The sequence below is a fragment of the Tupaia chinensis genome, unplaced genomic scaffold (assembly GCF_000334495.1).
Source record: "Tupaia chinensis unplaced genomic scaffold, TupChi_1.0 Scaffold149922_1, whole genome shotgun sequence".
In the NCBI taxonomy this organism is placed as follows: Eukaryota; Metazoa; Chordata; class Mammalia; order Scandentia; family Tupaiidae; genus Tupaia; species Tupaia belangeri.
This window is the reverse complement of record NW_006209766.1, coordinates 326,483-342,203: the sequence shown is the minus strand read 5'-3', so window position 1 is coordinate 342,203 and position 15,721 is coordinate 326,483. Positions and strand designations below refer to the sequence as shown.

The following is a 15,721-nucleotide window of genomic DNA, read 5'->3' as shown; positions in this document are numbered from 1 at the left end:
TATATAAGATCCTCTCCAAGGCATAGTATAGACAAAATGTCAAAAGTCAAAACTAAAGACAAAATCCTCAAATGGCTAGAGAAAAGCGCCAAGTTACTTGCAAAGGATATCTCATCACACAAACCAGCAGATGGCATTGCAGTTTCATCACTGGACTCCACATGGCCGACCCTCTCTCTCTGTCTCTCTCCAGCAACCACATGCACCATATAGCAAAAACCTAAAAATCGTAATAATAAAAGAATGTACACAGATATGTCCACGAAAGCTGTAAACTAGAAATAATTCAACTATCATCAATATGACGACTACATCACTTGTGCTATATCCATTAGTGGAATATTACCCAGCAACAAAAATGCTAGGGACTGGCAGGTGGCATGGTGGTTGAGGTGCTGGACTCCCACATGGTCAATCGTAGTTTGAGTCCCAGATCTGCCTTCTCACTTTATCTCTCCCCCCCTCTCTCTATCTCTCTCTTTCATCAACTTGAAAAATGATAATAATAAATTAAATTAAATAAATATTTTTAAATGAGTGGGTACAGCAAACATACACATGGATGACTCTCTAAATTATAAGGTTGGAGTCAGCCCCATAACCTGATGGTTATGGAAGCCAGATACCACAGGGCCAACCACAGTTTGAATCCTGGCCTCAGTGACTTGAAAAACATCAGAGGAGGGCTGGCAGGTGGTGTGGTGGTTAAGGGCACTGGACTCCCACATGGCTGGCCACAGTTCAAGTCCCAGACCTAGCGACTCCCTTTCTCATTTGTTTCCTTTCTCCTCTCTCTCGCTCTCTCTCTCTCTCTCTTTGTCTCTCTCACATGTGCATGCATTCTGTCCCTCTCTGGTCAAAATTAAAAATTAAATTAAATTAATACTTCTTTAAAAAAAAAAAAAAGAAAAGAAAAACATACCAGATGCCTGAATATGCATACCTAAAAATCCCAAAAAGATAGAGAAATGAGGAAAAAGTAATTGTGGCATAACCATGCCCCATTAGGGGTGCTTTCTGTCTTTCTCTCTCTGGCAAGCACTTGTGCCCTCCAGCAATTAAATTAAAAGTTGATAGAAGAAATAGAATTAAAGAATGAGTTTATTAAATTAGTTAGATGTAAGGTTGAGAAGTAAATGCAGAATGATGGCTCTATTAATATAAAACCCCAAAGCCTTTGCTACTAAACAACACACTGTTTGGGAGAGCAGCGAGGGCCGATGGACACAGGATTCCGCATAACAGTCACCCCTGAGAGGAGAGCTACCGGGGTGGGTGGGATCAGAACAGGGCATACTGGGGATACCGCTTTACATTGTATGTTCATGGGGACCAGCAGATGGCGAAATGGTCACATCACCGGACTCCCACGTGGTCGACTGCACTTCGAGTCCAGGACCGGATGGCTTCAAACTCATGCCGGGTGCATGTGCCCAAGATCCCAAGAGGAGAATGGAGAAGAAGGGATTGCGGCATGGCCATACTCCCTGCGGGGTGATTTCCTGCTTTCTGTATGTCTGTCTTGTATATCTGTCTGTCTCTTCGAGCACACACGCCCCATAACAAAAATCTCTTTTAAAAAATTGTGTGTACATGTTTTCTGTACTCGGTAAGTACATATTTCTCAATAGAAAATAAAAAGCAAAGCAAAACCCGGGCTGTAGGTGAACACCGAGGGCGGGGCAGGAACAGGACAGGGCTCTGGGTCTATGGGGAGTCTTGGGGATGGGAAAGCTCAAACTCCCCTAAGAGCCACTCTCCCCATGGCAGGAGTAGGGAGGAGGCCAGGATGGTTGCAGGCCAATGAGTTTGTATTGGAGAAGGAGAGGAGGAATACAGCTCACATTCGCAGAGTGGTGTGGGGAAGGGAGATGGCCAGGGCCAGGGCAAGGAGGCCAAGTGCAAGGTGAGCCCCTGTAGCACACAGAGAATGGTCATGTGGCCCAGGGTGGGACTTGTAAAAGGCCCTGGCCCCCCAAATCCACCTTCAACATGGACATGGGCCAGGGCTCTGGGCAGAGATTCTGCAGCTGGCTCAGTGGCCCCTGGCAGGAAGTAGGCTGACCTGAGTCAGGAACACTGCTCTGACCTCAAAGCCAGACTGCTGTCTGACCACCCGGCTGGGACCGGTCTTCCCACACTGCTCCCTTCTCTGTGCCGTGCGTCCCCACCGGCACACACCTTTGCTGAAGTGACACAGACTCTGTCCCATGCAGAGACCTCCATACAAACTGCAGAAATGCCTTACCCCACATTCATTCGCCTCCGCACTAAGAGAAACTCACTTGTTCTGAGCATTAGTTACACGCCTGTCTGTTCATGCTTTGCGTTTGGAGACAAAGTCATTTAACCAACATTCACCAGCACCTCAGGAGCCAGATGCTGAGCAGGGGGCAGGCTGCAGCTGGGACCACTGCAGTCACAGTCCGGTCACAGTCCGCAGTGCCCATGGCCACCCGCAGTGTCCCACATGGGGTGTCATCACAGACAGGGGCAAGGAGCCTCAGAACAGGCCTCAACATCCTGAAAGAACTCTCCAACCTTAAAGCCCCCATCAGCTGCTACATGTCTCCCCACTATACTAAAAAGAGTCAGCTGTGGGGCCAGCAGGTGGTGTGGTGGTGAAGGTGCTGGAATCCCACATGGCCGACCATGGTTCGAGTCCTGGACCTAGCAGCTTGCTTTCTTGTTTTCTCTCTCTCTCCCTCTCTCTCTCTGTCTCTCTCTCTCTGTCCCTCTCTCTCTCGCAATTTTTTAAAAATAATAATAATAATAAATAAAATTAGGTAAATAATTATTTTAAAAACAAAAAAAGAGTTGCTGCTCCTGTGCATGCCAATAGTCTGTTACTAGGGAGGCTGAGGCATGAGGGCTAGAAGTTCAAGGCCAGTCTGGGCAGCACAGAAAAACTGGACCCTCTGTAGGGAAGAGGGAAAAAAAAAAAAAAAAAAAAAAGCAGGATTGGAGGACATCTCTATGGTCCGGTAGCTAAGGGAGCCCAATCCCATGTGGCTGATTGTGCAGTCTGAGTCTCAGATCTCAGAAATGAGGGAGGGGGAACCAGCAGTTAGCGTAATGGCTATGTCACTGGACTCGCACGTAGTCGACCGCAGTTCGTGTCCCGGACCCGGTGGCTTAAAACTCATGTCGGGCGCATGTGTGTGCATGCCCAAGATCCCGAGAGGAGAATGAAGGAGAAGGGACTGCGGCATGACCATCCCCCCTGGGGGGTGATTTCTTGCTTTCTGTCTCTCTGTCTCTCTCTGTCTGTTTGGCGAGCGCACGCGCCCTATAGCGAAAACCTCTCCAAAAAACAGAAAGAAACGCAAAAGGCATATGTGCATGCATGCCCAAAATTCTGAAAGGAGGGAGAGATGGAGAAGGCATTAGTGTGACCATGCCTCAAGTGGGGTTGCTGCCTCTCCCTTCATGCTCTGCCAAGCAGACAGTTTCTGGTAAAGTTTGTTTCTTTAAAGAGCTGGTTATTCCCAAGACCTCCTCTCCCATCCCTCCCCTCATCCCAGTGGGCTCTGACCTATCTTCCCCATGATGGCACCAAAACATCCTTCCCAAGCCCCCGTCCTCTTCTCTCAGCCCCATTTACACAGCGGACCACCCCTTCCTTCCTGACGCCCTTTTCACCTTAATCCACTCCCTCACCCCATTGGCTGACCCTGAGCTGTCCCCACTGCTCAGGTATGAATGCTGGAGAGCCTCACAGGCTTGGCTTGGCACCCTTTTCTCCGTGTCACCCTCTTTCCATGCCACCTCTTGTCCATGATTCCAAATACCTCCACAAGCTGATGGCCCCAAGGTGCGTATTTCCAGCGTTGACTTTGCTCCTGAGCTCCTAACTGGTAGAGGCGCCGCCTACTCCCCAGACAGGGACAGGTGTTGCCATACGGCAGGACCAGATTTACGTGCCCACACCAACTGCTCTGACTTGTCCCTCCAAGGGAAGGGGCAAACAACCACCCAGTTGCTCAGTCTAAAAGCCATGAGCTATTTTTTTTTCCCCAAACAGATCAACTTTAATGTGTTTAAATAATATTTAGGAACCAGCTAATGGCATGGTGGTTAAGGTAGTTGGATCCCACATGGTTGACTGTACAGTTTGAGTCTCCAACCAGTCAGGTTCGCATGCATGTGTATCCAAAATCCTGAGAGAACAGGAGAGAAGGGATTACAGCAAGGCCACTCCCTCCAGAGGGGTGCTTTCTCTCTCTCTGTCTCTCTCTCTTTCTCAATCAAGTGCACGTACCCTATAACAAATTTAAAAATAATAAATTTAAAACTTAAAAACAAGTTGTATTTTTAAAAATAAGAGAGAAAGAAGAAAGAAGAGAAAAGAGAGGGAGGGAGGGAAGGCAGAGGAAAGGAGTTGTCCAAATCACATGTAATCACAGGTCAATGAAACCGCTCCCCACGGACCCCTAGCAACAAGATTCTCCCCCGATCCCTCCCCTCCCCAGGTTCCCATGGTCCACCCTTAGGACCCCGTGGCCTCTCAGCCACGAGTGGACCCCCACATGCCACAGGGTCTGCCCCATCTCCCTGCCTCCCTCCACACGGAGCAGGCATGCTGGGTTTGATCTACAGGCAGAGCGCTCTTCCCGCTCTCTGCCAGCAGGTTCCCCGGCACTGCCCCACAGAGCTACAGGATGCGGAGGCCCTTCCCCGAGATCCGGGGTCCCAGCGAACGGAGTTGTGGGAGCGCAGAAAGAGGGAGCTGGACTGAACTGGGCAGGGAGACTCAGTCACACTCTGCCCTCGGGGACAAATCCTGACAGAGGTCCACACAGCTCAGGAATGTGGCAATACCAGGCCACAGGCCAGGCCCAAGATACCTGGTAATCCTCATTAGCACCACGAGCTCAGGTGGAAGATGAAATCTTGAAAACAACTTGGGGTTGAAGGAGGGTAAACAACGGGCCTGGCAAAACTCTCTCCCTGGCTTCCAGTCCTGCCTGGTGTCCACAAGCTGACAGAGAAAGGCAGGCCTCGGGTGCTGTCATAAAGGAGTGAGCCAGCGCCCTGCAGGTGGCTGTGACAGGGAACGGCAGGCAGGCAGGGTAGTTTGTGGGACAGTCGCGTAACCAGCGGCCAAGGCAGGCGGACTGGGCAGGTACACCTGCACAGCAGTGTGGACAGGAGTGTGTGCTGAGTGTGGGGTGAGGGGGCTGAAAAGTGAGTGGTCGGGTGCTCGCTTCGGCAGCACATATACTAAAACTGGAACGATACAGAGATTAGCATGGCCCCTGCGCAAGGATGACACGCAAATTCGTGAAGCGTTCCGTATTTCTTCCCACCTCCATGGAGACTCCCCCCCATCCAGAGCTGGCCAGACGTGGCCCCCACTCTTTGCAGGAGACTTCCATGTCCTGTGCTCACATCTCCCGTGTCTAGCTCCTCACTCTGACCGCCCCAAACCTGGTTGGCTTTGGGAAGGAATTTTTTGAGGGAGGATACTCACCATTAAAAAACAAAACAAAACAAAACAAAACAAAAAAAGTGAGTGGTGGGGCACACAGGTGAGTGACATGACTATGAGCACCGTGGAGCACAGCCCTCCCACACGCCACGTGCATCACGCCACAGTGCCCCTGCCCAGAGGCCCAGAGGGCCTGATTTCCTTGCAGAGTCTTCATGTCCTCCGCCCTCCAGGATGACCCTCTCAGAGGACAGGAAAGTGACCACCATGAACTCCCAGGCTAGTGCCCTCACAGCCAGGGAAGACGGAAGGAGAGGGGCTGCCCTCCTGCCTAGCTGTATTCCCCTGAGGTCTGTCTCTAGGGACTAGCAAGTGCCTGTTGCCTAAGACAGAGGAACCTTCCCACGTCTACCTTGGCCACATGCCCCCCTACTCCACTACCGTCTTTGAGCCCCCACGCAGGCCTGCTCCGAGGATCTCCCCCAGCCCCCCAGAGCATGTGTGTACAAACACTCCTTTCCAGGCCAGGTCCCCACCCCGTTCCTCAAGGCGCAGCTTCCGCTCCATACACCACAGGGGACAATTCCTCCAGAGTTCATCCAGAGGCTCTCCCCCTCTCAGGTGTGTCCCCAGGCCCTCCTGGAGGCCCAGAGAGGCCCGGCCTGGCTGATCCCTGGAGCAGTGCCTCAAGGCCCTTCTTGTCAGGGTTGCGGGCCACGTAAGAGACAGGACCCTGTTTCTGACAAGAACAGAACTTCTAGGCATTGCTCACCAGGAGCCGTTACACTGGAGACAAACCTCTGGGGCGGGGCTGGAGTGGCAGATGATGGTGAGCCCAGGCCTGCACCTCACCCCCATGTGTCCTGACCCCCACTCACTCCTTGGCCCACGCTGCTCCCGAGACCTCTGCTGCTATGGATTCCAATGTCCAGGCCCTCCAAGCACCCCCAGAGCAAAAACTGTGAAGTGCTTAAGTTTACCTGCAGTTCCGCCATGTGTCCTGGCCAAAGTGGGGCCATGAGGGCACCCCATGTCCAAGATCTGCCCAGGACCCGCAAGAGCCCAGCATCCTGTCCCAGGCCCCAGCCTCCTCTCCCCTCTGCCCCCAGCTTTTGGTTGCTTAAAGGAATTGGGTTTTTCTACTTGTGAGCCAGACTTTGACGGGGGTCAAAAACTCGTCCAACCAGCAGTTAGCGTAATGGCTATGTCGCTGGACTCCCACGTAGTCGACTGCAGTTCGAGTCCCGGACCCGGTGGCTTAAACTCACGCCGGGCGTGTGTGCATGTGTGCCCAAGATCCCGAGAGGAGAATGGAGGAGAAGGGATTGTGGCGTGGCCATCCCCTCTGGGGGGTGATTTCTCGCTTTCTCTCTCTCTGTCTCTGTCTGGCGAGCACACGCGCCCTATAGCGAAAAACCTCTAAAAAAAAAAAAAAAAAAAAAGAACTGGTCCAAATAATTCCAAACTGCTCAGCTCTGGTCACCCCACCTTCTACGGAGGAAAAGGGGCTCCAGGCCCTGCTGACTCTCTAACTGAATTCAGTCTCTCTCACACGTTCTCCGTCTTGCTCATTCTCTAGTACCTTTATCTTTCTCCCGGACATTCTCTCAGATGCTTCATCTCCCTCCATCTCTCACAACTCTCAATCCCTGCTGGTCTCTCTCTCCTTTTCCTTCAGCTAGCCAATCTCTCTCAGGCACACGCACAACCGTGTCAGTCTTTCAGTGACACACACGCGGAGTGGCAGACCCAGCCCTCAAGGGCCTGAGCCTCTGGGGATGACTACTGAGCCAAGGGTGCAGCATGGAGGATTGTAAGGGGCGCGTGTGCACACAGGGGGTGCACGTGTGTAGTGTACTTGTGGAAATTGTTCTTGGCCTTTATCCCCATGTGTGGTCCCGTCGTTGGACAACTCAGACTGAACTGGGATATGCAAGCCAATGGGGAAGCTATCTTGGAGACCTTTCTAAAGGCCAAAGCTGTAGCGCCCACCACACACCAGGCACCGTGGGGATGAGCGTGAACAACTCAGACAGACCCTGGCCTGGAGAGCTCGCCAACCAGTGGGGAGACGGACCTGAGAATAACCACTCAGATACATGGAAGTGCAACAGTGATCAAGGCACGGTAGAAGATGCTACAGGGCGCCCACATGAAGGGCAGCTACCTTAGGGGCAGGTGGGTTTGGCCCCAGGGCTGGAGGGTCAGGGCTGTCTATCTCAGGGCCTTCTCTCACACTGCTTCCTCGGTCCTGACAACCTTCAGGTCAAGTGAACTCCTACCAACGGACAGATCACACTTTGGGCAAATGAGCAGGGGTCAAAAATCCTGGGGGTTCAGAGAAACGTGACAACCCGATGCCTGACTTCTTGTGTCACTGAGATCTGAAGTACCTGACAGGAATGTGAAAGTACTTAGCAGGCAGAGGCTCCAGAGAGACGAAAGGGCACATGGAGAGGCTCTGTGGTGATGGGACAGTAGCAGCCACCAGCCCTGGCGGAAGGCAACACCCGACCCAGGAACCCCTCAAGAAAGAGCTAAGTATGGCCTGAAATGAGGCCACTGCCCACAGGGTCATGCACTCCCATCTGGCCTTTGACAAAGGATGACACGTGGGCGGAAGGGGAACGCCAACTATGACCAGGCCCAACTGAGTAAGGGGAGCTTGGTCACCAAGATGGAGCAGATGGGCAGGGCAAGGGTGAGCTCGTGTCTGTCAGGGTAGAGGCCATCTTCACGACAGACTCAGAGGAAAAGAAACGAGATGGGCCAAGTTTGCAACAAGGAAAAGCAAAGGTGAGAGCAGCTTTGACACAGGAAGCAAAAAGGAGAATAAGAAAAAAGCTTTTGATTAATTGGTTAGGAAGTCCAGCAGCCCAGCTTAAAATGGGAAGCAAGCAGAAACCAAGTCTCCTATTCCTGGATATACACTCCTCGCCCCACTGGTATCACTCTCTCCTGGACCCAGTTAAAGTCACCTTCTCTGGAGACCTGCCTCATCTCTGTATTACCCAGTTTTTTCGGGGTTTTTTTGTTGTGTTGTGTTTTACTTTTTTACTGTAGGGCACATGTGCTTGCCAGAGACAGAGAGAGGGAAAGTGAGAAATCATCCCCCAGGGAAACAGCCATACCAGAATTCCTTTTCCTCCATTCTCCTCTCAGGATTTTGGGCACAATGCACACGAGCCCAGCATGATCTTCAAGCTGCCAAGTTCAGGACTCAGATCATGAAGTTGACCATGTGGGATCCAGCTGCCTTAACCTCCATACCACCTGCTGACTCACCACTCCGCTATAAGCACCTGGATCATCCAGCGCCGCATGCACTTGCCTCCTCTGCCCACCAGGGGTCTCCCAGCTCCAGGAATCAGCACAGAAGGATCCCACTGGCTGCTACCTCCCCTGCTGGCCCCTCCTGGGCATCTCAGGCATAGCCCAGACAATTCCTTCTGGCCCCAGCACCTTGCTCCCATGATGAACTGAAGGGCAAACAGCTAACAGACCTCATATCTAGTAGAAAGAGGAAGAGAGGGCAAGAGCAAGAACCAAAGGAGGTGGCTAGGGCTCTTGTAGAAACAGACTCAGTCAAAACAGCCCACGAAGGCCCAGCCTGGGGGGTGCAGTTGGTGGTACACTGAACTGCTGTGCTGGGAGCCACATGGCCAACCATGGGTTTGGGTCCCTTGCTTGGTCAACATGTAAACATACCAGGTACTCATCCATCCATGCCCAAGGTCGTGATGAACTGGAGGCATACAGCAAAGGGATTAGCAGTGTGAGGAGTGCAGGGTGCCGGGTGGTGCTTTCCCTCCCCCTCACGCACATGCATGTTCTATCATGACTAAAGTAAATAAATAAATATATATATATATATATATTCCAGGGGCCAGCAGTTAGAATAATGGCTATGTCGCTGGACCCCCAGGTAGCCAACTGTGGTTTGAGTCCCGGACCCGGAGGCTTAAACTCATGCCGGGCGGGAGTTGCATGAGTGCCCAAGATCCCAAGAGAATGAAGGAGAAGGAATTGCGGCGTGGCCAACCCCCCTAGGGGGTGATTTCTTACTATCTCTCTGTCTCTCTGGTGAGTGCACACACCCTATAGCAAAAAAACGGACCCAGTGGCTTAAAACTCACGCCGGGCGCGTGTGCGTGCGTGCTCAAGATCCCGAGAGGAGAATGGAGGAGAAGGGATTGTGGCAAGGCCATGGCCATCCCCCCTGGGAGTGATTTCTCACTTTCTCTGTCTGTCTCTGTCTGTCTGGCGAGCGCACGCACCCTATAGCAAAAACCTCTCCAAAAACAAAACAAAACATCTCTCCAAAAAATAAGATAGTGCAGGGCCAGTAGGTGGTGGTAATAAAGACACTGGGCTCAAACACAGCTGGCCGTGATCCAATTCCCAGACCTGGTAGCTCGAAACTCACGACAGGTGCATGTACATGTATGCCCAAAGTCCCGACAGGTGAATGTACATGTAGGCCCAAAGTCCTGAGAGGAAAATGGAGGGAAGGGATTGTAGTGTAGCCATCCCCCCCGTAGAGGGGTGGGAGAGGTGTCATTTCTCACTTTCTGTTTCTCTTGTCTCTCCAGTGAGAGACACCGAGCCCAGACTCGGTGGCTTAAACTCATGCTGGGCGCGTGTGCGTGTGTGCCCAAGATCCCGAGAGGAGAATGGAGGAGAAGGGATTGCAGCGTGGCCATCCCCTCTGGGGGGTGATTTCTCACTTTCTGTCTTTCTGTCTCTGTCTGGCGAGCGCACGCGCCCTATAGCAAAAACCTCTCAAAAAAAAAAATATATATATATATATTTACATACGTATATGTATATATATACACACATACATATTCCGTGAAAACCATGGTGACTACTGCAACTAGGGGCCACCCACAAGTTCAGACCCAACATACCCATGTCAGCAAAACACCCAACCCCTGCCACCCCTGTCCTCGTCTAACTTTCAGAGAATAAATTAATCTGCACCCCCAGCTCTACTTCCTTAGGTCACTGTTCTTAGGACACAGACACACAACCCCACACTATTCTAAAGTGTGAAAGGCAGACACATACTGCAAGCTTTTAGAGAAATTTATACAAAAATAGTTCAACCACAATGTTCTCATCCCCTGACACTAGCTACATGATATACAAATCGGACATCTGTGAGTTTGCTATAATTTTCTCAAGAAATAACAACCTTGGTCCAAGTTCTTAGAAGAAAAACTATATTCTTTTAAAGAAAATGAAAATATCCTCAAAGGAAAAACTTAATTTAAGTCAAATCATATCCTTTTGTTGTGGAGCCTGGTACACAGTGTGAGCGTACAGGTGCCTCCCTGCCGCGCGGGCAGGGCACCCCTCGGGTCCCTCTTGACAGAACTGTGGTTGGATTCTGTGCCGAGGTGCTTTTCCCAAGAGGAGGTTGTGGGGGGTGAAAAGGGAGGCCCAAGCCAGGAGCCAGGAAGTGGGGACCCGGCAGGAATTGTGGCTGAAAACACCCATCTGAGTTCCCATGGCCAAATTCCAGTGACCACAATAGTCAAAGGATGTGCCCCTTTGCAGGCCCCAATCCCCAGGGGTGTCATTTCCCACACCCTCCTGTGACTCCACTCAAACAAGGCACCCTGCCCACCCACCAGCAGGCGAGGCACTTATGGGACACAAAAACGCATGCTCTCTGCCTTCCGGACCACACCTTGTTCCTGGGAGTGCACTTGGAGGGGTCCCAGGCTCCTTCTAAACAAGGGAAACCAGCTCCCGCTGGGAGGCCAGGCCAAAGCACAGGGCGGTGGCCCCAGACAGGTGGTGTTCCAGACTGCCCCTGAAAGTGGTGCACAGGGGATCTGGGAACAGAGAGCCGGTGACAGGATGGGTGGGAGGCAGAGGGGAGCGGCTTGAGGAGACACAGACGGTGAATAAATAGAAGTAGCTTCAACGCGGGGGTCCGGCCCCTGCGGACAGGACAGCAGCTCGGTGGCAAGTGTGGAGCGGAGGTGGGGTGGACGTGGTAGTCAGGTCACCCAACACTGACCTGGGCCACCATCCAGACCTCCCTCCCACGCCCACACCTGTCGGCCCCAGGGTCGCCCCTGCCCTTGCTCAGAGCTCTGTGACATGCACAGCCGGTGAGGGCAGCGGGCCGGGCCGGAGGCGCCGCAGGTGGCAGCGGCGGCAGAGCAGGTGGCCCTCCAGCGGGTAACAGCGGCGTCCATCCTCCCCACTCAGCTGCAGCCCGCAGTCCTAGGGAGGAACACAGCCCAGAGTGAGCGGGGCGGCGGGGTGCCAGGCCATCTGTGGCTCCCCATGGCCTCCTAGGAGAGGGCTTCCACTAACAGGAGCGAGGAGCGTGGGCCCCTTGGAGAGGCCTCTGGCACATCTGAGAGGAGGAGCTAGGTGCCCTCTGGAGCCTGAGAGCGCGCGGGGCTCTGAGGGGAGGCAGCAGCAGAAAAACGGGACTTTTTGTTATCGTTCACCACCTGGCTCCAGCTGCCACCTGTGTGCCCAGGATGGGACTCCTGCTTCCAGCCACGAGAGTAACTGGAACTGAATTTCTCCTGGTGCCTCCGACAATGAAGAAAACCGTGTGCATGTATGAAGCTGGCTTTCAGACACTGGGCGGCAGGCACCAAGGGTCAGTCATCTGAGCACAGGAACCCGACTAGCTGAGCCCTGCCACAGCAGGCTGTCCCAGAAAGCACAGTGGTCTTGGGAGGCCGAGACAATCAGAATTCTCAGGACAGAGTCTCAGAGAGGACGCGGCACCCCTCTGCCTGAGGCCAGTCTAAACTCCAACACATCGGGCAATCTCCTGGACATCTACCAAATGGGGGCGACTTACCCTCTCCTCGCACCCTCACTCTCTGCGGGGTGCCGATGGACACCTTAACCCTAAATCCCACATCCCCAAATCCAGTCCTTTTTGCTAACCATCACTCAACTCAGTCCACTTCCTTGAACTCAAGACCACAACCCCACCTCTGTCAGCTTCCTCGTGACCTCAGGGCCTCTGTACCCCGACTCCCCCCGTTCATCCTCCGAATGGCAGCGAGAGCTGTTTCTAACATCCCAGTGCAATCTTGTCGCTTCCTCATGACCTCAGGGCCTCTGTACCCCAACTCCCCCGGTTCATCCTCCGAATGGCAGTGAGGGCTGTTTCTAACATCCCAATGCAATCTTTTAATCTTGATCATTCCTCTTCGTGAGTGTGGTCTTGCCCCCAGCTCCTGCCGACTTACCCAGCCACACGAAGCCACACGCCCACTTTATACTGAAGTGCCCTCTGCTTCCATTACCTAGAAACGCACTTCTTGCTATCTCGATAGCTAACTCACTCGCCCATCGAGTCTTAGCTTGGGTGTCACCTCTTCCAGAAAGCCCTCCCTGCCCTTCCAAGGCTTCCTATGTGCTCTGCAAGCTCCCCTTCACAGCGCTTACTGTGTGCACACGGCCAAGGACGCCATGTCTCATATGGCAGAGGAGCCTGTCTATCCTGTCACATCCCTAGCACCCACACATTGAAAACAGGAACTATTCGATGAAATGATGGAACGAGAAACGGGGGCTCCCTGGGAAAGAGAGAGGTAGAGGACAGGTAGGAGGGGCCAAAGCCATAGCGAGCAGGTGGGTCCAGGGCACCCAGAGAGGAGACTGCGGGGTGGAGGCTGCCCCAACGACCACCCTTCCGGAAGCCCAGACTCACCTCACAGTGGTAACACTCCACGTGGTAGTCTCTGTCCATGGACACCACACGGATGGTTGTCTCACAGCCCTGGAAGAAGAGAGGGGTTCGCACACCATGGGCAGCCCAGGACTGGAGGCAAGCTGCATGTGAGCGCACACAGCGATGCTACGAGCTCACCAGCAGATGTGCCTTCGCCCCGTGTGAGCACCGACATGGTGCGTCCGTGAGGCTGAGCGAGACACGTTGGTGCATGCACATGGATGTGCATGTGCCTCAGGCATCCTCTGTGGCTGCAGCCAACAGCACACACATGTATCTGTGAGCACGTCACGGGGGTGCCCAAGTGTGCATACATGATATTCTCGCTTCCTGGGGGTCAGCCCTGCTTCCCCAGGAACCCCAGCCTGGGACAGAACCAGCACAGATGGGAAGACCCAGGGCCCTGAGCAGGACTGCCCAAGGTGGCCCCTGCACACACACCACACTCTCACCTGCTCTCCACCCCAGTCCACCTGACCTCAGCCTGCAGACCTGCAGAGACCCAGGGGCAATGGAGGCTGGAGCTGAGGGCAGCACTGGCACAGTCACTTCCCTCTACCTCATGCCAGGGCACACCTGCAAACCACATGCACACGTACAACGACCTCCCTCAGGCCTTAGGGACCTGCTCTTCCCTCCCACTGTGGCCAAGACCTGAAGAAGGAAGAGGCAAAGGCTGGTCCAGGCCAGGCCACAGACCATCCCCAGGTGAGTGGCTCCTACCTGTGCAGGGAGGATAGGACGGGCACAGGAGGCACATTTTGGTGCAAAAACCCTGAAGGGATGAAAAAAAAAATAAATCAAAAAACAGATGTGACCAGCTGAGTGAGTAAAAAAAAAAAACAAAAAAACAAAAAACAGATGTGACCAGCTGGGTGAGCAGAAGCCAAGGAGGGATCCACTCACAGTAGCCCCAAGACATGGCTCAAGCACTAGGCCCTCTCCTCTCGTGTGCACACCCGGGCTGGGGGAGCAGCTTCTGTCATGCTTTTTTTGGTAGTGACCTTTCATCTGGATCCTCCCCACCTCCACCATCACCTCCTCCAGGAGAGCTTCTGTCCTGCCATCACCCTCATGCTTCCAGTAAGTTCCCTGCCCCTGAATGCCAGGTTTGAGACACCCTTAGCTAAGATCTCTGTAAATCCTGGATCTACCCCAAGTATCAGGGGCGTATACCCAGCACGCATTCCATGCAAAGCGGCAGCAAAGGACTGGAGCTCTGGAACGGAACAGAAAAAGCATCGGCTCCCTACATGAGTACCAGGCAGGCAGGAGAAAGGGTCAATCCCTACTTCAGACAGAAATGGCCCGGCCTGACCCTGGGAGGAAGAGGAGAGTTGGAAGACAGGACAAACAGGAGAGTCTCCACCATGAGGAGAAGGGAAGCATGCAGGCAACGTTAGGGAGGAAACAGCCAAGAGATGGCTGGTGACTGAACCAAGGAAAGGGGCTCCAGGCTGAGACCCACACCCGGACTGAGTGGGCAAGGGGAGGCTGGAAGTGCAAAGGCCCTGAAGACAGGGCACAGAGGGGCAGTCAGAAAAAGGCTTCCAGGACAGGCAGAGGAGACGGTGTGCGTCACTCACGCCAGCTCCCTGGCACCAGACACTCACGTGTGATAGTCTCTGACACAGTAGATGTTGTTCTCCACGTCCACGGTGAAGGGCACCCCGTCCAGGCACTCATTGCACACAGAGCACCGGAAGCAGCCTGGGTGGTAGGACTTGCCGAGGGCCTGCAGGATCTGGGGGTGGGAGGCACTGAAGGGTCAGCTGGTGGAAGGCTCAGCACCGGCCCCGGCCCCGGAAGAGGCTCTGGCTCTGAGCCCCTGGCAGGTCTGGAACAGGTGAGAGGGTGGGGTCCTCAGACTCCGCCCATGCCAGAGGGGCTCCAGGAGGCTGGGGGAGGTTCTCACCATCTCCATGATGAGGTGTCCACACACGCTACACTTGTCGGCTGTTTGCTGGAACCCGGAGTACTGGGAGGGGACACAGGATCCAGGATGTTGTGAGACAAAGGGGCACTGGCTGCCCAGGCAGCACCTGCCTCCTGGCCTCAGGTCTCCATGGGAGTCCCCCTCCCCCACCCACAGTACCCTAGGGCACAGCTCGGACTCACCAGGAAGTCCTCCTGGCAGTACACTTTCTCACCCACGTTGTAGAATGCCTTCCCGCGGAGCCGTCTCCCTGCAAGGACGAGGGTGCAGACAGGCGCCCTGAAGCGGGGCTCTGCTTCCATTTCTCAGCACCCTCCTCCAACAGAGGAAAAGCTAGCGTATGGGTGAAGTTTTTAAATTTCCTTTTCATGTTAAATTACTATAATAAATATTTCAGAAAAAAAAATAATAAGCAGAACACATTGTCACCAAACTGTGGCAAGAGGTGGTCAAAGCAAATATACAAAGAACTACTGGGTCATCAGAAAAGTCATGACACTTTTTTGCACAGAAAAATATGTCATGACTTTTCTAACAACCCAATGCTTTTCCAATGTAATTTGATGTCTGGATTAACGAACTAACACATTCATTTTTTAAGTTCACTGAAATTCAAAGCAGGTTTTTCGGAATT

The 15,721-nt window shown here is 53.3% G+C and overlaps 1 protein-coding gene and 1 non-coding gene across 2 annotated transcripts in view; one reads left to right on the top strand and one right to left on the bottom strand.

The window, feature by feature from the left end:
* The first annotated feature begins 5,199 nt into the window (after nt 1-5,199).
* LOC114006727 (U6 spliceosomal RNA) lies at nt 5,200-5,303 on the top strand. Its single transcript, XR_003548416.1, has one exon. It is a non-coding gene; the product is annotated as a U6 spliceosomal RNA (small nuclear RNA).
* A 5,095-nt stretch (nt 5,304-10,398) lies between these two features.
* The window catches only part of WTIP (WT1 interacting protein), a gene marked incomplete at its 5' end in the record, with an annotated part of 23,855 nt that continues 18,532 nt past the window's right edge, over nt 10,399-15,721 (bottom strand). Inside the window, 6 exons of the mRNA XM_014585405.2 lie at nt 10,399-11,671; nt 13,131-13,199; nt 13,875-13,926; nt 14,765-14,895; nt 15,067-15,129; nt 15,270-15,337. Of these exons, the coding sequence (XP_014440891.1) occupies nt 11,531-11,671; nt 13,131-13,199; nt 13,875-13,926; nt 14,765-14,895; nt 15,067-15,129; nt 15,270-15,337 (524 nt within the window). The remainder of the gene's footprint in view (nt 11,672-13,130; nt 13,200-13,874; nt 13,927-14,764; nt 14,896-15,066; nt 15,130-15,269; nt 15,338-15,721) is intronic.